General features: G+C 41.7%; 2 protein-coding genes across 2 annotated transcripts; both read left to right on the top strand.

Annotated features, from left to right (window-relative positions):
• Positions 1–995: 995 nt before the first annotated feature.
• amt (aminomethyltransferase) lies at positions 996–8329 on the top strand. Its single transcript, XM_053424583.1, has 9 exons — positions 996–1292; positions 3668–3835; positions 4301–4381; positions 4476–4607; positions 4701–4779; positions 5068–5213; positions 5621–5801; positions 6261–6416; positions 7042–8329. Exons 1-9 carry the CDS (start codon positions 1158–1160, stop codon positions 7215–7217), a joined length of 1254 nt encoding a protein of 417 aa, XP_053280558.1. The 5' UTR covers positions 996–1157; the 3' UTR covers positions 7218–8329.
• A 588-nt stretch (positions 8330–8917) lies between these two features.
• Positions 8918–23113, top strand: ifrd2 (interferon-related developmental regulator 2). Its single transcript, XM_053424813.1, has 12 exons — positions 8918–9454; positions 14770–14886; positions 15032–15116; positions 15592–15716; positions 15884–16041; positions 16869–16922; positions 17570–17748; positions 18390–18498; positions 18900–19034; positions 19131–19259; positions 20140–20232; positions 21596–23113. Exons 1-12 carry the CDS (start codon positions 9412–9414, stop codon positions 21674–21676), a joined length of 1308 nt encoding a protein of 435 aa, XP_053280788.1. The 5' UTR covers positions 8918–9411; the 3' UTR covers positions 21677–23113.
• The last annotated feature ends 779 nt before the right edge of the window (positions 23114–23892 follow it).

Here is a 23892-nt window from a genome sequence, read left to right as displayed (position 1 = left end):
CCAGCTCTGCTCCCAGTAGAACTACAATATACTTCTATGGACTGAACTTTAACTCAGGTTACTCTCTCTTAACTGCGCAACATTAATTCTGTCTGTGCAATGTAATGGTTCATGTGCAATCCATTCACTGTACTTATTCTCACACTGCACATATGTTTTCCTGATTTTTACACTGTATATTCCATTCATATTTCTCTATGTTTTTTATATTTTCTAACACTTATTATCATAGTATTATTATCCTTACACTTAGGTATTGCATGTTACTTATTATTACTTACTGATACCTATTTGTGACTCTTGCTGCCAACATTGCGAAATGTCCAATTTTGGAACCAATAAAGGATTATCTTATCTTATCTTATCTTATCTTATCTTATCTAATATGCATAAACCCTACAGTCCATATGCATTGACAATAAGGTATATAAGGACAAACCCTACATTCAATACGCATAAAGGATAAAGTCTTTATGCATAAACCTGACAGTTTATACACACACAAACCATGATTTTTTTTAAATACAAAAGAACTCATATTATGTGCATAAACCCTAGTCTTTATACATAAAGTACACTCTATAAGCATAAACCTTACACTCTGTACACATAAACAATACAAGCTATAATCATAAACCCCACAGTCTGTAGTGTAAACCATACACCTTGTAAGCACAAACCGACCATGCTATAATCATAAATCTCAAAGTCTATAAGCATAAACCCAACAGTCTCTAATCATAAACTCCTCAATCTATAAGCACAAACCAAACAGTATATAAGTGTCACCAGGTTAAAATAAAGACTGTTTAAGACAGTCACATCCGTTACACAAGCGTATACCATACAGTCTATAATCATAAATATCACAGTCTATATGCATAGAGCCCGCTGTCTATAAGAATAAATGTAACTTTACATATGCATAAACATGCTGCAGAGAAAACAGGCTCATCGACTACATTTCCCGTGAGCCTTTGCGCCTCCCGTCCGTCGTCGCTGTAGCTTCACGTGTTTTGGTCATAGACTGGTTTTGGTCAGGAGAGCAGAGGCTGCTCGGTGTTTGGTCCTCAGAGTTGAGTCGCCCAGCGGAAGTGTTGCAGTCTGAGGAGCAGCGGGTGTGAGTGAGACTCTTCAGCGGGGACTCAGGCGGCGACATGTGGGCTCGGGGGCTGGTCGGGGTCGGGGGCTCGGGGATCGCGTTGCGGGTTTCACGGGACGATTTGCTGCGGGTCGCCGGTCTTGGATGTGCGGGGAGGAGGCAGCAGCAGAGACAGGCGTCAAGTGCAGAGGTGAGAGGAGTGAAACGTTACTTTTACCGCTACTGGTTCTGTCCTGAAGAAAGACTGCAGCCAGTTCAACCACAGGTTCCTGACTGGAGGATATGAACAGACGTTCTTTGCTTTGTGGTGAACTACAACCTCACCCACACGTTGTTCTCTCATGATATCATGACGATACTGATCTGAAAGTAAAAGTGGCCCAAATGCAAACCTACAGCTCATCTAACCATTGCACCCAGTGTACAGAGCTGACACAAGAACACCATGTGTCAAATGTTTAATATTTATTTTTTGTCAACAGAGTCCATTTGACTTAATGTTTTGTTACTGTCTGGTTGTATTATACACGTTTTATTCATTATTTTGAATCCTGGTACCAATATCAGACTGAATACTGTTTCGAATGAAAAGTTTATTGCACTTCGAAATGGTGCACTTATGGTGCATTATTATGCAATTATCTTATCATAATATCCGTGGTATAAAAGGGCTCAATAATATCAGCGTAATAATTTCTGATCTCGTGAGAGCGGTTGTCCTGAGGTGTGTTCATATGCATATATACACCTTCTCAAAACATAGGGAATCTAATTCTCTCATAATATAATTTTTAATTAAAGTTTGCACCATCATGTGTGATATTGACCTCATTAATAGGTTCAATATGAGCTGATCTTATGCTTGCTCCCTGGCTCCTATTCCAAGTTGTACTTGTAAAGCTGTTAAGCTATTTAGGATATACGTGGAGAAACTGTTGGAGGAGCTATGTTCCTCTTTCAACTTTAGTCCAGAGATGCTCACAATAATAATCTAACTTCCTCTTTTGGGGATTTGTTTTAAATTCCAGTAATAAGACTGGGTGAGAGCAGTGTGTTGCAGCAGCTCATGCAGATATAATGTACATCTGTCCCAGCAGACCCTCCTCCCTCCGTCCGCCTGCTTCACTTCACTGCAGCTGCACACCATGATTTTATTACAACCACGAGTGACTGACTCTACAGCACTGACAGCCCCGTCCGAGCTGCTGCTTATTCAGCGTGTTGTGATCTCACGCTGTAGAGAGATCTATTCATTCATTCATTCACAGATAAGGTTATCAATGAAATACACAGCAGGGGTGTGTATAATGAGGCAAAATGTAGGATTTCTGTAGTTTATCAAGCTGTTAAGATGTGTAAAAATGATTAGTCGAACCTAATTCTTCAGCTAAGATTTATCTCTGCACGTTGCACAATGTTAAAGTCACGGTGTTGATTATGAAAATTTGTTGTAGTTTATTTTGTGTGCGTGTGTTTGTGAGTGTGTGAGTTTATGAGTGTACGTGTGTTTGTGTGTGCATATCACAGCCTCCACTCTGACTCTGACAGCCGACTTTGGACTTGAGCAGTCCGGTCCATATGCAGTTGAGTCTAGATAGATGTAGAATGCCGACACACCATATCCCATAATGCACTGCTGCTTGTCCTGCGCTGATAAGCCCCCCCACCTTTCACCGGCGTGTTCAAAGGTCAGACGTTGGGGTGTGAAGAACAGAACATGATGAGTGTGGAAACTGCCTTACCTGACATTTGACTGTTTGATCAGGCTATAAAGTGCTGGGCTGTATAAATAATGAATAAGTGATTATTAAGTCCCTCACCACAGTGACACATGCAGAACCCGCTGTAATAGATTAACCAGTTTTATCAGTGGGACTGAAAGAGACCTGATCAGGGAGGACATCTGGATTCCCTCAGACCTTCACTGTTCCTCACAACAGAGAATGTTTTAATAATACATAAACACACAAATTGGTGTCTTGTTTGCAATTAAGGAAAAAATCTTTCAATTATAGAAGTTGACTTGTTATGACATTCAGATACACCAATATATCAATTAGATATGATAAGATAGTTTATCAAATCTGATTTACTATGTTACATAGAGTTACATAGAGTGTACCACACCAAGGCAATTTCCTGTATGTGCAAATATACATGGCAATAAAAAGAATTCTGATTCTGATTCTGAAATACAGCACGAGTTAAGGTGTTAAGAAGTAGAAAATACAAAATAATGACAAGGAACTATTAAAAGTATAGATTTGTACAGTTTAAACCAAATATATACAATGAAACAGTTATGCACTTATATGAAATTGCAAAAATCCCATTTTAAAAACAGATTGTAAGTATTATATCACTGTATAGATTTTTTTTTAATCAGCACCTTTAAAAATCATATTTACAAATGTTTATTACTTATAACCATTAAAACTAGAATCAAATATGCAACTTCAGTCAAGTTGCACAAACTGCTAACAGTCATAGATATCAAGTAGAACTCTGGAATTTGAATGTCTCTGTTATTTTTGTACACTCATCACAGTGTTGTGTTTTCCAAAGGCGACCTGGAAGAAGACTCAGCTGTTCGACTTCCACAGAGAACATGGGGGGAAGATGGTGGAGTTCGCAGGCTGGAGTATGCCTGTCCAGTACAAAGACAGCCACATCGCCTCACACATGCACACCAGAGAGCACTGCTCCATCTTCGACGTCAGCCACATGCTGCAGGTAGGACGAGTGTAAACGGACACAGGCAGACAGATACATGCACCTCTGAAGCATAGACTGTACATCAAGATGACGAAGCCTCTCCACTTCATCCCACTATCCACTGTGAAGCCAAGATATCCCAGATACAAACGCTGCCATCTTGTAACACCAACATCATTTGCTGTAGCAATGTCAATGTCATGTCCACTAACATGGAGGAGGCAGGATTCATGACCCACTCTGCATCCAGCCAACAGGGGGCAATCGAGACTCTGACTCCTTGGCTTCACTTTTGGGGAACAGGCCATCTTTATATACAGTTTATATTCTAAACATGGACATACACACGTGTACGCTTCCATATCGCATCTACAGACATGTGTTATGTGTACAACATGATTTATCAGTCAGATGACAGTTCATGACTACATAAAACTATTCCTATTTCTATATTTAATCATGTCCCTTGTTTTCCCCTGTCAGACCAAAGTCCATGGCAAAGACAGAGTGAAGTTCATGGAGTCTCTGGTGGTTGCAGATGTTGCAGAACTTAAGGACAACCAGGTGAGATGAAGGGGTGTGTCACTGAGAACTTGCATCAACTCACTATTGCTTGTCCACTGGGTTACGTCTTCTTCTCTACTCCCTCTCCCCCAAGGGGACGTTGTCCCTCCTCACCACTGAGAAAGGGGGGATCATTGATGACCTCATAGTGACCAGGACAGACCTGGGCTACCTCTATGTCGTCTCCAACGCTGGCTGTGCCGACAAGGACTCAGCTCATATGAAGGTAAATTCAGACAAACACTGTATGTACAGCGACAGGTCTGGAGTCAGGGAGACTGATGGTAACTGTGTGTGTGTGTGTGTGTTTTGCCTGTAGACCAGACTGGCAGAGTTCAAAGCTGCCGGTCTTGATGTGGATCTGGAGTTTCTTGATGAGGCACTGATTGCTGTGCAGGGTAAAATCCTTCCTTCCATCTTTCCCTCCTTACGTCCACCCTTGTCTCTAATGTTCTGTCTGTCCTTGTTGGTATATCTCCGTTGCCTGATGTTTTTGTTTCACTTATTTTTTCATGTATTCTTTATAGTTTTATCTCTATCTTTCCTCTATTAATCCTTTATTACTTTTACTGTTTGACCTCCTCTGTGTGTGTGTGTGTGTGTGTGTGTGTGTGTGTGTGTGTGTGTTCTCCTCCGCCCTCCATGTCTCAGGTTATATGGATTAATAACAAGCTGTGTGTTTTCAGGCCCGTCCATGTCTCGGGTGCTCCAGGAGGGGCTGAAGGAGGACCTCAGTAAACTCACCTTCATGACCTCCGCCCTGGCCACTGTGTTTGGTGTTCCTGGCTGCAGGGTCACTCGCTGTGGATACACTGGAGAGGACGGAGTGGAGGTGAGCTTCTGTCAAACCTTTCTTTTTTTGACTTGTTGTGTAGGATTTTGACATCATGTAACACGTCTTTCACAGCAGATTTGGACCACGGACACATTTGTCAATCAAAACAGTTTTTTCCTGTTTGTTGTCGGGCAACTTGGTTAACATGGTGCCATGTCCCTTAGTAACACTGTTAAACATTCCAAATACTCATCTCACTAATCTCTCAGCAAACACTTCTAAAGTTAAATTTTGTGTGTGTGTGTGTGTGTGTGTGTGTGTGTGTGTGTGTGTGTGTGTGTGTGTGTGTGTGTGTGTGTGTGTGTGTGTGTGTGTGTGTGTGTGTGTGTGTGTGTGTGTGTGTGTGTGTGTGTGTGTGTGTGTGTGTGTGTGTGTGTGTGTGTGTGTGTGTGTTTGTCTGTCAGATCTCCGTCCCTCAGTCCAGAGTGGTGGAGCTGACGGAGAAGCTGCTGGTGAACAGTGAGGTGAAGCTGGCTGGTCTGGGCGCCAGGGACAGTTTGAGGCTCGAAGCCGGGCTTTGTCTCTACGGCAACGACATCGATGAGACTACCACACCTGTGGAGGCCACCCTGGTCTGGACCATAGGTGAGGTTCAAGTGCTAACTACATAACATTTGTATCTATGCAAAACATAAGTCATATTTTAAGCACACAGTTGTCTCTGGAATTTGTATAAATACATATGAATATATCCAAAGTAACTATTGTTTCTGTCTGTAATTCGCTAATTTAAATGTGCATTTTAGAATGTCAATGCTGATATGTTGAGATGTCCATCAGTCCCCATTCATGTTGTTGTGTTGAAGACCAGTGTAAAGAGTTGTAATGGGATTGTAGGCACAGTTTCTTTATAGAAAAATGAAACAATCCCAGTGAAAATGGATGAAGCAAAGTTCAGACCATTTTCATTCAAATCTAAGAGCATTAATGGCAAACCTGAACAAACTAAACCTGGGTTCTCAAAGGGTTTGCTGACCCTGCACGTGTGTGTCTTGTTGTTCAGCCTGTTCTGTGTAATGACACACTTTTTCTTGTCTCTCGCAGGAAAACGTCGACGACAGACGAAGGATTTCCCTGGTGCTGACATCATCGTACCCCAGATCAAAGCCAAGACGGCCAGGAAGAGAGTCGGTCTGGTATCCACCGGCCCGCCTGTCAGACAACACACACCCATCCTCAGCCCGGACGGGAAGGTCATAGGTGAGAAGTGGCCGTTTGTCAAGAGCTGTGACATAAGAGAATTGAGAATTTTATAGAATAAATTAAACTTTTACTGTACATTTAGAACTTACACCAAAGTGGATGCACTTGCCAAAGTTCCATCACTAATGGAAATTGTTAGTTTTTTTTAAGGCCACAATGTGCAGAATTTATTCATAAAGTGTCTTCTATGATCCTGTGGTGTCGCTATAGTCAGACATTTTCAAATCTTACAAATTGTCGCCTAATGGATTGTAGCTGCTTAGTCTTGTTTGTCATCATACATTATTTCATATATAATATAATATATATATGAATGTATATATGTGTGTGTGTTTGTGTGTGAATGTGATAAATATAAATGTAGTTTTATTTATTTTCATGTTGTCACGTTGTTTTTAAATGCGTGAACCTCTTTGATGCACTGAAGAAATCCTGATGATTACAAGCCAGCATTTATTGACTGAATGAATGAATCTAAAAAACAAAGTAGATAAACTGCGCTTTCTGCTGCTCAGGAAGAAAATTCCCAATGAAAAACAGGACCAATTCAATATTGTCCTAAAACTGTGTATTCTGTATTCTATAAGCGATTTAAAGACCTGTCACTCACTGTTTTCTTTAGGTGAGGTGACCAGCGGCTGCCCCTCTCCCTGCCTGAAGAAGAACGTTGCCATGGGTTACGTGGATGCTGCATTCGCTAAGAACGGAACGAGCCTCCAGGTCGAGGTCAGGAAGAAAGCAGTGCCGGCCACCGTCAGCAAGATGCCATTTGTCCCCACTAACTACTACTCAGGATAGGAGGAACATATACATAGACACACAAACACACACTGGAGCATTACTCCACTCTGTCCCTTGTTAAGAAATGCTGCCCCCTTCTGATTACCTCCAGAAATGCAGCACCAATGGAAGACTGGAAAAAGTTGATTCTTAAACTGTAATGAAATACAGTGTTGTGTGTGTGTCTGTGTGCGTGTGTGTGTGTGTCTGTGTGTATACTGGTCTAATGAGACTGTCACTTAACATACAGTCAGTCAGTATTCTACATGTGCTTTTTGAAAAAACACAGTGTACACTAACATGGTTTCACTTGGTGATGGTTGTGTAGTGAACTGTTAGCAGTTTATACATGAGATGCGTGGAATAGATTAGTCCGAGAATGAATGTATGACCATAGTGTACATGTGAACAGATGCTCTGTAAACGTGCTTCATACACCAAGTATTAATATTACTTTTTGATGTAGAATATTTTTTTTTCTAATGAATTATGATAAAATTTACACCTGTCACTGCTGGACCAAAATCAAATCAAAATCAAAATGTGTTTTTTATACATTAAATCAGCATTTTTCATTTTTTTAAGGTGTTTAAAATGTAACTAGGCCAGATTTCTATTGACATTAAGGTTAGTTTGATTAAAGGGGCAAAACGGAGCCAGCTCGTAATCCTGTCAACTCTTAAGTCCCCCCCCCCCCTGAGAATGTGCTAATCAAACATGTCAATCCAGTTTGCGGAGTTGGCTTCTTGTGTTAATGAGCAGATTTTCTCATAATGATCTTGTTTGAGGGAGTTCTGTTTTTCTCTGTAGATTTGAGCAATCACCAGATCTCCTCATATAAACTCCAAGTTTACACCAGTGGTGGTACTGTGGAAGTCTAACTTAGTTTAAAAAATGTGAAATGTGTTTTCTCTCTGAATACTGATAGAACGTAATTTCTTTTATTAAACTAGGACATTGACTTTTGACTTTTTGTGGATCACTTTGTCTTATTTTCTTAAAATAATGATAACTAAATATAGAAATACTTGTATTGCTTGAAAGTGCACTGTATGTATGAGTGTGGATTTTAATATCAACATTTTTAAAATATCTTTTCCTCAATAAAGGCAATTTTTTCTGCATTGTGACCCACAGTTTTTATTCTTATGTCTAATTTTTTGTGTATAAAAACATTCTTTAATTCATCAAATAATAGGAAAACTATTAAATGTTTGAAGTTGGTGAAATTGTCTTGGGGTGAGTACAGAAAACTCATTGTTAGTTGCAAGTTGTAATTGTATTTTATAGTATTTTGTCTCATAATTCCCTCTTCGGCCAAAATTCTAAACACTGAAATAATATTATAATATCAAGGGTTCAAAAATAAGTGTGGACAAACAGATGTTAGATATATTCTTACATTTTTTTTTGAATTAGCTGAAACATATTTAATTAAAAATACTCACGAATATGTACATTTTCACCACTTTCTAATTTCTGCGAAGTTTGGTAAGAATTTGAGCCTGATAAAGCCTCAAAAAGCCAATTCATTTGCCTGAAAAAAAAAAAAAAATTATAGTCCTTTCCATTTTAATAGGGGCTCCCACTGTCTACTACTGTTCGGTGCTCGGGGCCTAACTATTATGACGTATTTGACCTTTTACTCCAGTCAGAATTACACTCAGTCTGCGTTTAGATTCTATGGTTCAGAAATATCACCGCTAACGGGGGATGCTGACGAAAGCAACCTGGCAACCCCGGTGTGGCCAGTAGTTCCAGAGGAAGATGGTGGACTTCGTGACAGCAGCGTGCTCTGAACTCCGTCCCAAACACAGTGAAAACTGCGCTTTGTCTCAGCCCGGCATTAGATACAGATTACCCGGGGACAATCACAGATAATACACCCAGAGAACCGCGGAGCAGAGTGGATTGTTTTCGCCTAAAAGGGCAACTCTTGATTACCCGGCGCGAGGAGGGCGGAGAGTTGCGGAGCGTGGTGGCGGTAGGTGAAGGACGCTCGTCGTCGTGAGCCAAAGTGTCAACACAAGTGTGGAGGAAGAGGCCGGTTTCTGGAGCTTCTGTAGCCCGGCGGTGGAGGAGATTTACGGACACTATCCAGCTCCTTGCTGCTTCTACAAACCACCTGTGAGCAGCGCAGCTAGCTCACTCCAGCTAGCTAACCCCAGCTAGCTCTGTTGTGAAGTGGTGGATCAAAGCGCCGCCGCTGGAAATGCCGCGGAGTAAAAAGGGGAAACGTGGCTCCGGTAAACCGGGTGAGTAGCATGTAGCTGAGCCGCCGTGCTAACTTAGTGATGTAACTTCTGATAGGAAAACAACAGGAGTATAATGACTGATTGAATCAAAAGGGACATGACACGTTTTACACCGATCACCACACTGTTTGTGAGTCTACAGCCGCAGCTTTACTCCGTCCATGTGGCTTATCAGAGCTCAGCAGTGTGACTTATTTTTAAAGCCCCCATGAGATCACTTCGTGTGGGTTAGCAAGTTAAGATCCACAGAGTATGGCTGCTAACCCCCTGGAGCCAGGCGCGCTCAAAGTTGCCCCTGTAGGGTTAAAGTTAACCAAGATGGGCTAATTTTAGCGGCGATTTCGTGCCACATAAAGAAAGTGGGTGATGAGTGCTGAACAGGCTCGGTCGCATGCAATAAGTGCATCGTGGTCCAACTGTATATTTACATGACAGACAGCTGACAGGCAGGAAGTTGCTGCTTTAGGACGCAGCGCAGCCCCACATGGTTTTCTATCCACGTGCAGCAGTGGTTTGGACCATGCATGTGCCTGGAAGAGGCGTTACAGCCCCCCCACGTTTTATGGGTGACGTTGTCCTGGAAGCCCACACGTGCTAACACTCACACACACACACAGATTCTCAGCAAACACTGTGAGGTGTGCAGTTGTGAGTTATGAGATGTATTTATTATATTTGTTTGTTTGATTATCACTAACTGAACTTGTTGTGCAGTTTTCTTAATTGGGCTTAAGTCTTTTCCAATGCATCATATCATCACTGGAAAAGTGGAGCTCTCTTCTGATGTATTCTATTATGGTCACTCCTGCATTTACCCATCCCTCCATTCGTCCACCACCCACCACCCGTCCTCTCTTCCCCCTCCAACCTGTACCCCCTTTATTTCATCCATCCATCCCCTCCTTCCATACGTCATCCCCAGGCTCTCTCCGTCAGGAGCTTCTTCAGCTGCAGCTGTCGACTAAGTCGTCTCTGAAAGGTAACTCTTCTGCCCCCTGACTCCCCTGATCTCAGCTTCACCACGTCCAGCGGCTCTTGGACCTCACTGCAGTGCATGCAGAAACCCAGGCAGACCCTCACTCACCTGATAGCCCGCTGTGTGTGTGTTTTCCAGCTGCACTGAGCAGTTTGAACTCTGCGCTCAAACATTACCTGCTCAGGCTGCTTTAAAGTTGGACTGCCTGCCTGACTGTGTCACAGCCTCTTTGTGGTTTTTACTGCGCAGTGTCAGCATCACTTCTTATGCATGTCATGCTGCTTGAACGCCATGAGTTAATGGACAGCCCACCTTCATGCTGAGATTGATTGCTGTGAAAAAAAAATGCCATCACAGCAAATGTATCTATATCTGGCTTTCTCATTCATCTAGCCCTTCCACTCATAAGGTGGCTGATAACTAGTGATCCCCTTATCATCCCACGTGTGTGCTCTCATCATGCCATCACGTTGTTTGAAATCTTTTCAGGTGTCCAACACCTTTTTCTCTTATCTGCACTGACGACAGGAGAGTTTGAGTTTCCATTGGTTTTGTATTTTTCTCAGTTACTCTGTGGCTCCCACTGTGCCTCATTTGATTATGCTTATTTAGATATTTTTTACAGGTAATGTGCTTTTTAAAAATTATTAAAATCAGACACTTTGTGTTATTCTGTTAAAATGGACATAATCTGATGATACATAAGTGAAGTTCAGTAGAATGTTGCAGTGCGATCAGTTTTGTCAAATTTGATTTCATTGCCTTAATTCTGAAGCTTTCAGGAGAATATTCTTTGGATAATCCCAACATGCAAATGCTTGTGGAGAGAACACAGTCTAATTTAAGCTCATTGAAAGATATGGGTCCTGCCTTTACACTTGTACTACACGACCAGGGGACTGAAATAGGCTCCGGCCCTTTTGGTTCAGGGTCTGTCAGCGGACCCTCTTGCTCATGGACTGACTGACGGCCAGAGCTTTGTGACTGATTGCTATGTAAGCTTAAAGTAGCAAAATGGAGATGACACGTGAGCCGTTGCATGAAGCCCACATTCCACATAACTATGCTGCATGTGGGCAGGCTTGCATGGGAAGGTGTGTGTGGGTGTGGGTGGGGGTGTATGTATTGACAGGGGAATAACCTTTGCAATGGTTGGGAGTTCAAGGATGTTGGCTGGGAAATAACCGGCTGCTTCAGGCTTTATCTCAGCAGTGTTCAGTAGGTTTTATGAGTGAGTGCCTGCAGGCTGTTCTGTCAAAGAACTGAGAATATTACATAAGAAAGAGATACTGTCGGGCTGCATTCAGGTTTATATTAAGTGAAAAACTAGTTTTTTTCGAATGTTATCACTCAGGCATGTGAATGAAAATGTATTTTTCATTCATTAATTTCTCTGAATTTAGAGGAATCGTTTTTTCCCAGGTTTAAAAATTGACTTCCTGTGCTTATTTAGGTATACAGTCATTGTTCACTAATACTGCAAAATAATGTCAATGTAAGATGCCAAAAGATTATTGAAATAAGTTTTAGTTGTACCACATGATATCTATTATATAATCTAACATTATTGTTGTATCCATATTAATTGGGCTCCTTTTCATCTTATAACTCATTCACAAAAAATGTGAATTTGGCAAATCCGAAGCCTTTCCCACTCCCAGATGTTTCCTCCCCAAAGTTTTATGATTTCAACTGGAGACTGCAGGCTATAATGTTCACTGCCAGCTCAGCACTGCATGCACTTACACACAGGCTTTCACAACTTCCTGTATAATGTTCTGATTCTGGTGAAAAGTTAGTCATTATAAATAGGCACAGTAGTGTTTATTTTAATTCTATTCTACAGTTTGCTCAACTGTAAATAACTTCACAAGCAGCAGCAGCCAACAGGCAGTGCAGAGTTACAGCAACAATCCTCCAACATTAGATGAGCACATCTTGCTGCTGCTGTCATCGTTTTAGCAGGAATTGAAGAGCAAATTATTCTGGTATTTAAAAGTGAGTTGGTTAACCACAGCAGAAACTCAGCAGTGCTTTTGCTGAAGATATTTTTTTCCTCTGAATGCTTGATTTTCAGTGTGAAGGAAAGGACAGAACAGAAGATGGGATGACAATGAGTCAACACCCGACTCGAGTCATATGGCTGAACTTTATCCCACTTCACTCAGTTTCAGGGATTTATTTTTAGCACAGAACGGAAACACCCTTATTTATTTTTTAATTAAGAAAGTTGAAAAAGTTACACAACTACAACCCCCATGTCGCATTGATGCACTCATAACAGTGACCTCTTAGTTACCTTAACTGTACCGTTTGACCTGAGCATCAACAAACACACACACTGACCATTCTGGATTGTACACAGTGGTCTAATCCCACCAACAGTAGAAAGCACTGAGCCAGCAGGAACCTGAGGGTTAGCTTAGCTTAGCCCGCCTGGCCTCTAACCCAGTTGCGGGTGAAGCGCTTAGACCTCATGTCTCTTTGAATGTCACTTTGCAAAACTTAAGTGATTCCACATAAATAATACAGACGTTTGAAAGAACCTTTTTTGATATGTTGAAAGAGATTTCATCAGTAAGATTCAGTCTTTTGTCTCAGGAGGGGGATAGATCTGCTTCATAGTATCAGATTTAATTCATCAGTCTCAGCGTGAAGCTCCTGCTGAAGTTCACAAATGACGATCTGGGGAATGCAATTCATCCCCATGCGTTAGTGTGTGTCGTAGAAGAACTCTGCTGGTGTACAGTTACTGACAAAAAAAGACAGCTGAGCAGGGGAGGCTTCATAAACCTGCCATTACTCAGGAATGGCCACCAGCCAACCTCTGGTTAGTTTGGCTGCTTGTTGATGTTTGTATTTCACTTACTTTTATTTCACATTGCAGAAATGAATAAATTGTTAAAAGTCTCAGAAAAAGAAATCACCACAGAGATGAAATCAAACCTCTTCTTGTTACAGAAAAAAAAGGGACGATTGTACGCTGTGTAGTGGTGTCATTTATTACAGGGTTCTTGTCACCCAACTATAAAGTTTTTCGGCTATTTTGTCCACTCCCTAAATTGCAGCCTGATGAGAATAAGACAACACAGGATAGGAAACAATTTTGGACAATAAAGGGAGGAAGCAGCTGTTGTTTGCATATAGTACTGCAGCTGCTCATAATTTTATAAATAATATAAATATAATATATAACTTTTTTCTGCTCGAAAAGAGTTAGTCCCTTCCATGCTTGTGATGTTAGAGATGCTCAACATTGAGATCAGCTGATTATAAATCCCCTATCGCCTTGTGTGTTTTTCAGCAGAACTGTGGAGCATTAAGACTTTTGTGTTCTCTCGCATCATAATTCACGGGTGTATCATTCACATTTTATCCTTTGACATAACCAGGGCTCCAGAGTGCGAAATAAAATCTGTGTCAAACATTTAGCTGGTGTGTCGTGTCGCTTCCTCATCTCATCTCCTCTGCAGAGTTTACACTCACACACATGCTCACACACACACTGACACACAGACAATAATGCAGAGATGAATGAGGCTGAAAATGTCCAACAGTGTCAACAAAAAGTGTGAATACAGAGTTTCCACTACAGACCGCCAATACAAAACAATTAGTGCCGCTGATTCAGGATCAGAGCAGGAGCAGCGATTTGTTTCTACCGTGTCAGTCTCTTTCTGAGTGTCTTCCCTCCACACTCCTACTGACCTGCACTCACCTTACACTTCAACCATAAAGACCAACACTCATCACAAGTAATTAGGACCTGAACAGTACGGAAGTTTAATTTGTCTTTGTGTTCTGTAAAAAGTTAGTCTGGAGCCTTGAGACATGAACAAGATCACTGCCTTCCACAATTGATACCTCAGGAAAATATGATGCATCCTTTGGTCAAAATAGATCTTAAATAATGAACTTCTCAAGAAGACTTGCGGTGTGTGTGGGGCTTGAGATAATACGTCCGTGCATACAATGGCTTGGACAGGTCCTCAGATTGGACCAGAACCGCCCGCATACCAAAGGCCTCTATAAATTTGGACCACGTCTGGATAATGCAAACAATGTAACCCCAAAACAATAAAAACTGTGACGGCCAAGCTGAGAGGCCCAACATGTAGCCCAAGACATGCCCAGATGGAGGCTGATACCTTTTGCCACTCAAGGGACGAGGAGGAGTAGCTAACCTTTGACATAACCCCAGAATCAGAGCTTGTGTGTGACCTGAGACCCTATGCCAGAGTGAATTGTTAGGCTGTCCGTCATCATCTAAATATAATATCTTTAATTTCTCTTGTATAATTTCTTATGTCTCACATTTTCATCATCTTCTTCTCCCTAGGTGTTAAAAATGGGGTGAAGGGGGAGTCGGGTGCCAGTGACGATGAGCTGACGTCTGATATTCTCAGCCCTTGCAGCAGTGCCAGCGAAACCACTTCGGTGGTGGAAGAGGGCACAGGTTAGTACATAAATGCAGATACTAGACACTGTTAGAATATGATTTATCTTGGACAGTGACCATGTTACTTCTTGTGTGCAGCCTACCTTAGATATTTCCCTTTTCAACTGTTAATACAAATCCACTAATTTTGTGCCAAACTCAGGGGCAGAGCCGGTTGATGAGCAGACCGCCCAGGAGGAGACAGAAGACAAACTCAAACAATGTATAGACAACCTGATGGATAAAAGGTGAGGCATTACTTTTAACCCACTTGCAATCAACAATAAAAGTAGGGAATGTCAAGAAAGAAAAAGCGAGAAGATAAAGCGAGAAGATAAATACTAACTGTTAATGCAACCTTGTGTACCTTGCTAATTCCTTTATTCAAATTGAATTTACGCCTAAATGGAGCATATTTTCTTTGTAACCTATTCTATCCTATATCTATCCTGTTAACCACACCTAGTTTTAATTTAAATTATTTATAACAGTATTATACTTGTACATTAATTTATCAACATACGGGCACAGTGCTGTAGATATGGTGTCATTTTCCAAAATTCTCATTTTAATTTCTACTCTTTGCACTTTGTGCTTAAGCTTAATAAGTGATAGATTAAATATATTATAAAACATATATTGCAATGGAAGACACTACAGATAGTGATGTTACTGAATATTTCCCCTTCTCTCTTTCCTTGTCTCTCTCTCTCTCTCTCTCAGTGCTAAGACTCGGCTTGCCGCCCTCGAGTCGTTGCGACAGGCCTTCATTTCCAGAGTACTGTACGACTTCCTGACAGGGAGACGCCTCACTGTTGGCGACTGCCTGGAAAGAAGCCTTAAAAAAGGTGAGAGATGGCCAGATAGAGAACTGGTTGCCTAACTGTAGTAGAAAGCATATAATTTCGTATGGGACTTTTTTTCTTGGGGTGGTACTACAATAAACTTCAGATGCATTAATTGAGACCATAAATAATCCCTATTATTTCCCCTCCTGTTCTATCTGTGTGTCCAGGCAGTGGAGAGGAGCAGGCGGCGGCTGCTACACTGTTTGCCCAGCTCTGTATCCAGCTCGGGGGTGGAGACGAGGCAGAGGAGGGCTTCAAGATGCTTCGCCCCATCCTCACTGCCATCCTGATTGACAACAGTGCCAGTATAACAGCCCGCCAGAGTGTGAGTAATGACGTAAACCTTCTCTGATATTCTACCAGATTTAAGAGTTTTGGATTAGCTACTATCTCTAGAAACTAGGGATGCACCGATTTATCGGCCGAACATCGGTAGCGGACGATATTCGCCTCGTTTACTGATATCGGCTTATCGGTAATAAACTTGACTTTCACCGATATCATTGGCCGACGTTCATATTTGTTGTAAAACCGCTGGGCACGTGCCGCAGCTGGGGGAGCAGTCGCTCCGTCGCACTCCTCTCCGCGGCCAGAGGCTCAGTGTGCGGCACCGATAAACAAATATCGGTATCGTATCGGCTATCGGCCAGATTGTTATTTTAAATATCGGTATCGGCCAAGAATTTCCATATCGGTGCATCCCTACTAGAAACCTTTTAGGGGGAAAAAAGAAGATAACAAAAGGAAAGTATATGACATTTACTGTGGTTGTAGTTTATTGCGACATAACACCTGGGTCAACTTCTGTTTTGTGTCAACTGTGTCCATTTTGGAAACAAACAAAAAACATAAAAGCGCAAGGCAGTGTTTAGGGGACTTTTGAGGACTACTCCCACAGTGTGATATTACCAGCAACCATTACTGACTCTGGGTTGGGAATGTTTCATGGTGGAGTTTAAAAGTTTAAAAACACTGAAGGAACGATAACTATGGTCAAAGTGGATCTTAATATGCACAGGTAGAACAGGTTCTTTCTTAAAAGACTGGATGTTAGCTAGCCTTACACTGTATTAGGAGTTGAGAGAGGAATTGCAGCTTCACTGTGTCTGTCCCTGTTTAATCAGATGTTTGGTTAACTGAATTTCCTTGCAGTGTGCCAGAGCTCTGGGGATGTGCTGCTATGTGTCTGCTGCTGAGGACGGAGAGGTGAGAACATAGTGTTAACGTGTTGCAGGGAAATATGTGCATCTCTGTGAATAGTTTAAATAGCTACTAATGTTACACCTATGTGCAAACGAAAATATTAAGAAAATTAAAACCTAAGGCACTGAATACAAACACGCTCTAAAACCTAGCGTTGTTTGAAAACAACTCCCTAAAACATGAGGGGTTAAATAAAACATGATAGCGCAATCTTCTTTATTGTTTTTTCATCATTGTTTTTTTGATTTTTATGAAAAGCTGCTGTAATCTGCTTCAGTGTCGCCACTTATTGTCTGAAACGCTGCTTTAAAAACATTTTTGCAGGCAAAGCGCTCCAACCAACAAACTTAATTTCCCATAATGCATTTTACCTTTGCTGTATTTCAGCAAATCACAATTTATTTCATCAGTTGATGTCGTGAAAATGTTGACATTTTGGATGAGATGTACACAACTCATCTGGCTCTCAGGGAAGAAGAACACAAACAGTTCACCTGGTCTAAGCAACAAAAACCCTGTAAAATCCTGACAAAACCTTACCTTTACCTTAACTCAACAATGGCTGAATTAATCATTGTGCAGTTAGTTTCTCATTTCTCATTAAATGTCTTTTTCTCTCCCCCCCAACATTGCTGCTGAACCCTCATCAGGACTTGGTCAAGTCACTGGCCCTCCTGGAGAGCATATTCATGTCTTCCTACCCCAGCAGAGAGGGGACGCTGCCCATTCCTAAACCTGGGAGTGCGGGTCTTCACGGTGCTGCTCTGCAGGCCTGGTCACTGCTGGTCACCCTGTGTCCTGCATCTAGACTGACTGTGCTGCTCGACCTGTGAGTGCAACAAACTCAGTATTCACAATGACAGCTCTAATCTGAGTTAATTTCCAAAGGTGTAACATTTTTGAAGTGGTCTCATTCACAAAATGCAAGCTAATTTCACATTAGCAGTTTACCATCACTTAAGCTCCTTTTCCACTTTTCAAAACACCCACAAACTGGGGAACGGATGCGACTGGCATTCACTCCCGGGTCAAATGACTCTGCCCTAGACACAGGCTTTAATCTGGTCCTGCCCTGATCTGCAGTGATCGAAACAAGACACTCGGGTGAACAAGCTAATTTGGCAAGACAGAGTGAGAAGGCATCTCAGTTTTCATTGCGTTTGTGATAATACATTTAATGTATTTCAACATCTGTTTGTGTGCGGTATTTCCTGTCAATATTAGCAGAGTCCACCTGTTGGAAAAAGTTCAACTTTACTTTACACTAGCAGTTAATTATTTCTGGTATTTATGACCATCTGCTGTGTACAAGCAGAATGTGAACTTGAAATGAGAGAAACTCTCCTCTCCTTGTTTTTTACTCTCACCACATGCTCACTTCCACTCACTTCTGTTAACCTTTATGGGCATGACATTTCAAACAATGTTATAACTAACCGTTATTCTCTCGCTCCATTTTCTTACTTGCAGTCACCTCCCAAAACTGCAGATGTGTCTGCAGAGCAATGACGTCAACTACAGGATCAGAGTGGGAGAGACCATCGCCCTTCTGGTTGAGCTGGGCCGAGAAATAGATGAGGTAAACATATAGACAGGTCTGTTCCTGTTAGAGCAGGCACGCAAATGCAATTTTACATAAACTAAATGCTGGACACACACACACAGTCTATTAAATAAAGGGCTAGAAGGGAAGCTCTTAATCTGGTGAAGCTGAAGCTAAAAGCGTTCTAATTCTTTTCCCACTACACCCATTCATATTGATGGTTTAACAATATCTCTGTTGTTAGTGTTATATTACTATATATAATGTTACATTACAGTACCAAAGTTTATCACTGATATATATATGTGTGTGTGTGTGTGTGTGTGTGTGTGTGTGTGTGTGTGTGTGTGTGTGTGTGTGTGTGTGTGTGTGTGTGTGTGTGTGTGTGTGTGTGTGTGTGTGTGTGTGTGTGTGTGTGTGTGTGTGTGTGTGTGTAGGAATTTGAGGTGAAGGACAGTGAAAGTCTGTGTGAATCTCTGAAGAGTTTAGCAACAGACGGCAACAAACACCGAGCCAAGAACGACAGGAGAAAACAACGCTCCATCTTCAGAGAGGTTCTACATTATATAGAGGTTTGTTTTAATGAGGCAAAGGTTATATTTGTTACTAAGGAATGATGTCACTTGTTTGGCTTTAAGTTTTGTGATGCCTCTTGTCTTCTCGGGCAGAGCGAGGACTTCACAGAGGAGAAGATCAGGTTTGGAGTGGAGAGCATTTACATCGACGGCTGGATGAGGAGACATATCTATGATGCCTTCAAAGAGATCCTGGAGTCTGGAGTCAGACACCACCTACAGGTCAGGGTCTGCCTGTTTTGTGTCTCTAGCATCTGGTCGATTGTGTCATGTGATTGCTATTGTGCTACATATGTTTTGTGTTATTTTCATTGATTGAAAGTAGCTTGACACACTTCTGCTTTCACATCTGGATTGGACACCAATAAACAACATTTTAGGGAAAGGAAGGCTGGTATGTGTCTGCAGAGCCAACAGCCTGAGGCCAGTGTTGATGGAAAACGAGAGAGCAGAAATGGTTCAGTTTTTTCGTTTTGCAACTTAAGAAAACACATGAAAACAGAAAAAATAAAAGCAAATTCATTAAACATCTCTATCGATTTGTCTACACATGAGTTGCAAATACAAACAACACAACCAAATACAGAAAGCATTCAACAACAAGCACACTCCAGCCAGGTTCATCATCTTTTGTGTCCAATGGAAACACTCCTGTTTTCGTCTGTTTTGTTAGTTGCAGTGTCTTTTTGTATCGGTTGGGTGTGTTTTAAATGTGCATGTTTTTTATACCTCCTCACCAGCGACATCCAGTGGCGGGAGGCATTATGTTTTCAGATTTATGTCCCATTCTTGTGAACACGATATCTCAAAAAGGCCCTGAGGGAATTTCTTCATATTTGTTACAAACGTTACACATAGACTCAAGGACCAGATTAGACATTTTTCTAGGTCAAGGTCAATGTGACTTCACGTTCTTGTCAATGTGATATATCAGGAATACCAATTGGGAATTTCATTACATTTTGAGCATGCTGTTGGTAGCTCTTTTGCCAAATTATGTTTTGACAATGATTTTACCAATAATGGCTCATTAAATAGGAAACTTTGTTTATGTCCATAAGTTATGTTCATAATATGTGTTTGTGTTTTTGTTTTGGTGTAGTTCAACCCACTAATTAGAGACATCTTTGGCCTTGGCGCCCCCCTCATCCTGGACCCTGCTGTCAAAGCTAACAAGATCTCAAGATTTGAGAAGGTAACAGCCTCTATTTTGTTGTTGAATCTCAACTTGCCCATTAGGACAATCCAACTTTATGTATTATTACATTTTTATGCCTCCGTGCCAGCGACAGCCAGTGTTCGTGTTGTCTGTACGTTTGTCCACATCTGTACGTACCTCCCTCAGACCGAGTCGGTGAGGTACTCATAATAAATGAATGAATAAGTTAGTTATTGAGTGAATGAGAGACAATGTTTGCATGGACACTAATATTCAGATTTTATCTGATTAAATATATAGTCTGAATAAGACACTGGCATGTATGTATCCGCATATAACTATTGTAATACTCTAGTAATTGATTAGAGACATGAATCCTGTATCTTTCTTCAGGCACACACACAGGCAGATGTAATGCACAATTATATCTATTGGATGATTGGAAAAATATGCATTATATAACATTCATGAGGAGGAGGAGGGGGGGGGGGGGGGGGCTGACTCCCTTTTCTTCAAGAGTTCGGAGTCAGTGCGCGTGGTCTCCTCATCCACCTTCTTCTTCCTCATCCATCTACCCGTGGGGTTAGCATCCTCTGCCGAACCACGCACAGCTCTTGAGCTTGTTTTATTTTAGAACCAGCAAAGTCAGGCAGTCAATATGAGCTTTTTTTCAAGCTCCTATTTTCTTTTTGTTGATGAGCGCATCCTGGTTCTGGAGCTCCTCTTTGAGCTGTCTCTGCTCAGTTTCCAGCAGGGGGACCTGTTGCTGCAGTGCTCTGTTTGCCTCTTTTAGAGCCTCTCTGCTGGTTCCTCTGCACGAGCCTCTTACTGGTGCAGCCTGACCTCCAGGTTTTCGCACCCGGTTCTTAACTCTGCCCCACTAGTCTGCAGCTCTTGGTGTTTGATAGCGAGGATCACCAGACAGTCTATGTGATGCTGCCTCTTCTTCCATTTTGATGAGGAGCTCATTGCTTAGAAACAACCTCAACCAGAGGGAGAGGGAGGAGCCAAATGTAGAAAGAGAAAGAACAGTTTGGGGTGCAAATCACAAACCAACCTTTGTCCTGTGCACCATGCTCTGAGCATTAAAGTGTGACAATACTGTGGGAGATTTGTGTCCGGTTCCTCGTTGTCAGAGTGAGATGCAGAAGTGCGATGACAAAACACTCCTCACAGAGAGCCACATGTTAACCAGGGCCAGCAACACAAATCCATACATAGTTTATGATAACTGAAAAGATCAACTCAACTCAACAAACGCTATGACAATGTATTTGAGCTTTAGACAATACACTTTTGAAACAGGGAAAAGCAGGTTGGCTAAAAGTAATTTTGAGTGACTATAACCCGAGAAGAATAAAAATGTGATACACATTTCTTTTCTCTTCTTCTTCAACAGCATCTTTTTAACTCTGCTGCCTTCAAGGCCAGGACAAAACAGAGGAGCAAAGTCAGGGACAAGCGGGCTGACGTCATGTGAGAGACGGACAAGGACGGACAGAAGGGACGAGTGAGCGAGGAAATTTCCGGGCTGTACTGAGACGGATACAAAATGATGCCTTTGACGTTTCAGCCGTCAGCCACACAGCAATCCCTGGACAGGGCTTTTTCCACATGTGCTTTTCACCTGCAACCTAACTCTACTGATTCAAGATGGCCACCATTTAATGTTCTTATGACGCAGAGCGGTTTTACAGTTTACAGTATTTTTTAAATAACAGTCCTGATTTTAAATCAATAACTAAACTCATTTCAAGCAGGATAAAAACATCTCGACTTCACAGAAGACTAAATGTGCTGTGAACACATTAACTGGGATCGTCAGAAATATCTTTCAACAATGAAGACAGGGAAGGTGACGTTTTTTTGTCTCCCTGTGAGAGTCAGACATTTTGAAGCTTTATGGTACATTTCAGATCTTTGGAACAGTCACTCAAAAGCCTCCTTGGTGCTGATGAGTGTTGTTTTTGATGCTCAGCTCTTGCTGCAGCCCTGGGGTTTGGCTGGTCAGTCAAATCTTTTTTAATCCTCATTTCTGCTGCCTTTTCTTGGAAGTAACGAGTCCTGGTTGAATTTTTGCGTTTGAACTTCAGTAGTTAATTAAAAAACAAAAAGAGCCATGAAAATTTCCGGACAAAAAGATTTATTTCCGATGGGCTTAATTATTCCTTCCTGACACCTACATTCATCCTCTCTCTCCTTTTACACTCAGTCACTACTTCAGCTGCCAAACTAGAAAAGTGTGTGGTTTGAGTTTTATTTGTATTTTAATTAAGTTCATTGGGTAAAAAAAACTGAAGTGATGCCTAATCAAAAGAGTGAATCAAAGGGGCTCATCTTTTTAATTCATATTTTTGAGAGTAAAAATACATTTGAACCATTTTTGGTGGATAATGGTATTTTACTTTCTAATTTATTAAATGAACTTTGTGAATTTTAAGAACTGTTTACAGACACAATTATGGGAAGAATATTCTATTTTTGTTTTCATTGTATTATAATGCAAGTTTGGAGGGTCATACATCTATCCATGTGTATGTATTGCACATATACTGTACATAGGGGCTCATGAGGAGAAGTCTACTTGAATCATTGGATGCATTTGAATGGTTTTCCCTCTTGATGGGCAGTGAACACATTTACACACAGGCCACTATAACCAGAGCTGCTGATCAGAAGAGTTTGGTGGAGTTGCTGTTATTAGCAGTGGGCAGGTTAGCATCCACAAATCATCCATTATAATGTTTAAATTGAAATGACACAACTAACAGCTGCCTGGATGTTTCTGTACCGTGTTGAATATTTCATCTGTTTGACTCTTGTACTACAGGCTCTCCAAAGGGTGTCATCAGTAGTTCTGGTGTTGAGGCTCAAGGGATCATGGATCAATAGAAAATAAAAGACTATATGAACACTTTCTTTGTGTCTTTTGTGATTTTCAAGAAGTTTTTGTTGTGTTTCAGCCCTGGAAATGATAGATTTGGCGAATGAATGTCTTTACACTGTGAAGTTAATGGTGTTGCTTTAGAAAGTAAACAGATGTTACCACTGAAGAGCAGCCCCAGGTGGAAGTTCATGTTTCATCCACCCAGAGCCCTGAGGAGGAGACGCAGCCAATCAGCAGCCAGACTGACCCACTCGTCATTTGAAGACCTCAGTCACAGAGGAGGAGGAGAAGCTCTCTGAGGACACTGTTGATGTTGCATCCACCCAGAACACTGAAGAGGAGATGCAGCCAATGAGCTAACAGACTGACTACACCATCTCTGTTCTGCAGGAGGAGAACAGGAGATAAATCTTCTAGGGTTATGGTGGAAAGAAGCCAGTTGTTTGTTCAAGATCAAGCTCATAAAGACGAAGAAGCACAGACCTGCTCAAACCGGGCCACAGGTTGATGGAGACGCTGTCCAAGATCATTTTTGACAGCTTTCTCAACCATGGCAGCTTGGAGGACACCAGGAGCATTGTGGCAGACTGTGCTCCGGGTTTTTGTCAGTTCAGAGTTGGACCTGACACTGAGCTACAGCAGCGACTCCAGGAGGAAGATGGGCCTGTTGCTGGGTGAAATGTTGAACAGTAGAACAGGTAGTTAAAGGGCTGGAAGATGTCATAGATCAGCTGTTGACATTGATGAAGAGGTGCCCAACATCTGGCTGTACCTCACTTAGGTGATCCGCCCTCTGCCTCCAGAGGCGT

Source organism: Pleuronectes platessa, chromosome 6 (assembly GCF_947347685.1).
Source record: "Pleuronectes platessa chromosome 6, fPlePla1.1, whole genome shotgun sequence".
NCBI lineage: Eukaryota > Metazoa > Chordata > Actinopteri > Pleuronectiformes > Pleuronectidae > Pleuronectes > Pleuronectes platessa.
Note: the sequence above shows the minus strand (reverse complement) of the source record. Positions and strands in the feature narration are given on the sequence as shown.

Bases quoted from the DNA above. Each gene is read 5' to 3' on its own strand.
- amt (XM_053424583.1), top strand. From the start codon at position 1,158: ATGTGGGCTCGGGGGCTGGTCGGGGTCGGGGGCTCGGGGATCGCGTTG. The intron at 1,293-3,667 runs GTGAGAGGAGTG...TGTTTTCCAAAG, and splicing joins GACAGGCGTCAAGTGCAGAG to GCGACCTGGAAGAAGACTCA. The intron at 6,417-7,041 runs GTGAGAAGTGGC...TGTTTTCTTTAG, and splicing joins CCCGGACGGGAAGGTCATAG to GTGAGGTGACCAGCGGCTGC.
- ifrd2 (XM_053424813.1), top strand. From the start codon at position 9,412: ATGCCGCGGAGTAAAAAGGGGAAACGTGGCTCCGGTAAACCGG. The intron at 15,117-15,591 runs GTGAGGCATTAC...TCTCTCTCTCAG, and splicing joins GACAACCTGATGGATAAAAG to TGCTAAGACTCGGCTTGCCG. The intron at 18,499-18,899 runs GTAAACATATAG...GTGTGTGTGTAG, and splicing joins TGGGCCGAGAAATAGATGAG to GAATTTGAGGTGAAGGACAG.